The sequence below is a fragment of the Candoia aspera genome, chromosome 2 (genome assembly GCF_035149785.1).
Source record: "Candoia aspera isolate rCanAsp1 chromosome 2, rCanAsp1.hap2, whole genome shotgun sequence".
Lineage (NCBI taxonomy): Eukaryota > Metazoa > Chordata > Lepidosauria > Squamata > Boidae > Candoia > Candoia aspera.
Window position 1 is genome coordinate 37,501,653 of NC_086154.1, and position 3,846 is coordinate 37,505,498.

Below are 3,846 nucleotides of genomic sequence, written 5' to 3' on the forward strand. Positions count from 1 at the left end.
AAATGTTTGCATCTTAAGGTGGAGATCTGCAGTGGGGAAGCCTTCACAAGCACTGCTAAATATGCAACTTTCACCCAAGTGGGAGACACGTACATAGGGGTTCCCATTCCCTTCACCATGTAAGTGCAATGTCTTCCCTTTATATCTGCATTATTAATCTGCATTATACCTTGGATATCTGGGTGCCAGGCTTAAGATAGGGAACAAGTAGCTAAGCCCTCTTCCATATCAGTATGTCCAAACTTATACATTGATAAAGCTAGTCCTAGCTGAGTTTCAGGACCTAGAAATTTTAAAGTTGGGAAGCATGATATTTGTCAGCTTCAAATTTATTTATAGGACTTCTTAATTTTTATAATGGAGTTTTCAAATATAAATATTATAAGTAAAATTGTAAATTTTAAATTCAAACTTATAGAATGTTTATCTTTGTATGTAATTGTGCTTTTACAGCACGATCCTAAGTATGCAGAAGATAAGATGGCCTCCTGAAAGCGTACTGGTTGGGACTTGTGACATCACAATTGGAGGAATTCTGCTCATGGAAAGAGGCAGCATTTTCTCAAAATAGTGAGGGAGTTATAATTATATATCAAAAACATGAATTCTGACCCTGAAAACCATTGTATGATTGAGCTATTTCTGGCTAGAACAGAAACAATTTGCTTGTTGTCTGGTTCCTTTCCAGAATGTTGTTCCAAATAGCCCTGTGCTGAATAAGCCTGAAGATCCAAAATTTCAACTATACCATCTGCATTCATAAGAGCCATACTGAATTTCAATACCATCTTAAGAGCTTCTCTAACATACTATAACATAAAAACCTAGGCATACCTGCTCAGAACTAACCTACCTTGAGTTCAATACATTTATTCTCTGATACGGATACATAATTACTTGTCTAGTAAATGTGCCTGTATGGCAGTGATCAGAAGCCTGCAACCAGTCTGATATTGTTAAAGATTTGGCCATGCTGACATGTTCAGCAACACCTGGAAAGCCACAGGTTGCCCATACCTTGTCTTCTCACAGACAAAGAAGAAGGGCAATACTGATCCTGAAAGAGAACTTGATTCTAGCCGGACACATTTTTCAAAATTAATTCTGCACCAGAGGTATTCTTTCAACAGCACTTCCTAATAATTAGGAATATCATAGGAGTCCCAGGATCCATTGTGAGCATTCCTTGAGCTCAGAACAAAATTAAATTTTAGTGTTTTGTGCCTTGTGATTTGCTTTGTAGCATTTCCCTCTTACTCTCATAATGCTGCTGGTTTATTGAAAGATGGTTTAAGATTTATGGTCCAACATCAAATGTGATTCTTTTAATATTTTAACATTAGTTCGATTTTGTGACTGGCAGGCACTGTGAAATCGTAATTACTTGACTGGCAAACACGGAACATAGCAATTTAGTAATTGGAATGAACATTATTGTCCGGATCGGCCCCTGCCCCAGGTGACTTATATTTTGGGACGGTGCACTGCACACTTGCATTTTGTGAATCGACTCTCGATCGAATGGAGACAAATTGCCTGGCGGAGGCTGTCCAGCAGCAACAGGACGGACGCTCATTTAATCAGATGATGTCCAGATTATCTGTCAAAGGTACGTGATTTCCGGGCTCCACTTTTTAAAAATGCATAATATATTATGTGTCACAAACGTAATTTTGAGACCCGGATACATCTAGAAGCGGATAACAGGTGGGTGAGAGGGAGAATCGCACAAGTACCCTCCGGAATGGAGCCGGGAGAGAGTCGCTGCCTGCCTGCCTGCCTCCGGAGAGCGCGCCGCCGACCACCCCCTGCTGTCAGGCGCCCCTGTAGCTTCCCCTCCGCCGCCGCTGCGCCTCGCCTTGGCTTCCTCCGCCGGGCGAAGCATCTCTGCGTAATGACGCGCGGGAGGCAGGCGAGCAGGCAGGCTGGGCTGGGCTGGGCTGGGCTGGGCTGGGCTGGGGTGAGGAGGGGAGAGGAGAGGAGAGAAGAGAGGAGAGGAGAGGAGAAGAGAAGAGAAGAGAGGAGGGCGAGCGCGAAGGAGGTGGGCAAAGCGCGAGAACGGGAGGCGGAGAGGAGCCGAGCGAGCATTTAAAGCGACAGCCAAGCCTCCCCTTCGCCCAGTGCTGAGCTGCGGCAGGAAAGGGAGCGCGGGCGGGCAGCGCGCCGACGGCAGCAGGCGCCCGGCTGGCCTCTCTCCGCCCCCGGGGAATCCTCGCCGAGAGCGGGGGGGCGCGGAGGGACCCCGCCGGATCGGGCGCTTCTCCCCACCCAGCCCAGCCCAGCCCAGCCCGCTCCTTGGCGCCCTCCTCAGCAGGCTCAGCCGCCTTCTCCGCTCTTGCCGCGCACCATGCTCGGGCCGGGGCTCCGCGGGGTGCAGCTGCTGACTTTGCCGAAGTTGCCCTGCTGGTGCCTGCTGCTCGAGTGGCTGTGCTGGGCGGGGGCGCGGGGCCAGGAGATGTACGCGCCGCACTCCATCCGCCTGGAGGGGGACATCACCCTGGGCGGCCTCTTCCCGGTCCACGCCCGGGGGCCCAGCGGTGCGCCTTGCGGGGACATCCAGCAGCAGGACGGCGTCCACCGGCTGGAGGCCATGCTCTACGCCCTGGACCAGATCAACAGCGACCCCGAGCTGCTGCCCAACGTCACCCTGGGCGCCCGCATCTTGGACACCTGCTCCCGGGACACCTACGCGCTGGAGCAGTCGCTCACCTTCGTCCAGGCGCTCATCCAGAAGGACACCTCCGACGTGCGCTGCACCAACGGCGAGCCGCCCGTCTTCGTCAAGCCCGAGAAGGTGCTGGGAGTCATCGGCGCCTCGGCCAGCTCCGTCTCCATTATGGTCGCCAACATCCTCAGGCTCTTCCAGGTAGGACGCGTGCTCGGGCGGCAGCTCCAGCAGCAGGTGGCTGGCGAAAGCCGAGCTCGGGGCTGGAGGCCGATTGCACCGCGGAGCAGGAAAAGATAAATTGAGCGTGTGCCGCGGAGCTCTCAGCTCACATTTCTGCAACTGCCCTGGGCTGTTGGGTGCCTTAGGGTCGATTTGTACGGGGGCCTGGAAGAAAGACTGATTAACTTCCCCTCTGCCCCTACTGTGACGGCCCTCACCTCTGAGGTGCTGACACTTATTCCTGAGGGTGGAGAGATCCAGGCGGATCCTTCACTTGTTGGCTGCAGTGCCCGGCCAGCCCTTGATCCCCGGTCCACGCTCCCATCTCCAGATAGTTTTGCTCGTCGACCTGCCTTCCGGGTTTCTCTTATGCTGGCTTTCCCATCTCGAAGGCACTCTCCCTGTCAGTACCCGTTTTTTTCTTCCGGGGCTGCCTCCTGGACTGGCATTTCCTGGATGTATGATTCCAGTTTCAAGCAGCCTGTGAATCAAGAGCAGATTGCGGGTTCGTGTCAGTGAGCGTGCGCCTGCGCGTAGAATGGAGGACACACACACGAGATGCAAGACCCTGGTTTCATTGGAATTTACATTAGGGAGAACTATGGTTTGGTCGGAGAAAGCAATCTGGGCACCACCGGCAGGCCTTGGCTTTTTAATTCTGGAGCATACAAAATATTGGAAATGTTTTCCTAGGCAGTTTCCAGGATTCAGCCCTTTACCGGCTGCATATGAATTGTTTTGGAATTGCGGTTGGTAACCCGTCAGGAAAAGGGAACAGGGGGCGCAGTGTGACCTTTTCGTTTACTTCGTGGCTGTTCTTGTTCAAATTCCGAGCCTAAAGCGGAGAACGCAATAGCGTGAGCGGCGTGTTTGCTGTGTGGAGGCATGTTCTCGTCCTAAGGCAGGCCTATCCAAGTGTAATCAAAACCGTACTGAGCAGAAAATCTCAACTGGACGCC

At 52.0% G+C, this 3,846-nt stretch overlaps 1 protein-coding gene across 1 annotated transcript; it reads left to right on the forward strand.

Moving 5' to 3' along the window:
• Positions 1-2,347: 2,347 nt before the first annotated feature.
• LOC134489963 (metabotropic glutamate receptor 7-like) lies at positions 2,348-2,965 on the forward strand. The gene has a single exon (XM_063292837.1). It carries the CDS (start codon positions 2,348-2,350, stop codon positions 2,963-2,965), a length of 618 nt encoding a protein of 205 aa, XP_063148907.1.
• The last annotated feature ends 881 nt before the right edge of the window (positions 2,966-3,846 follow it).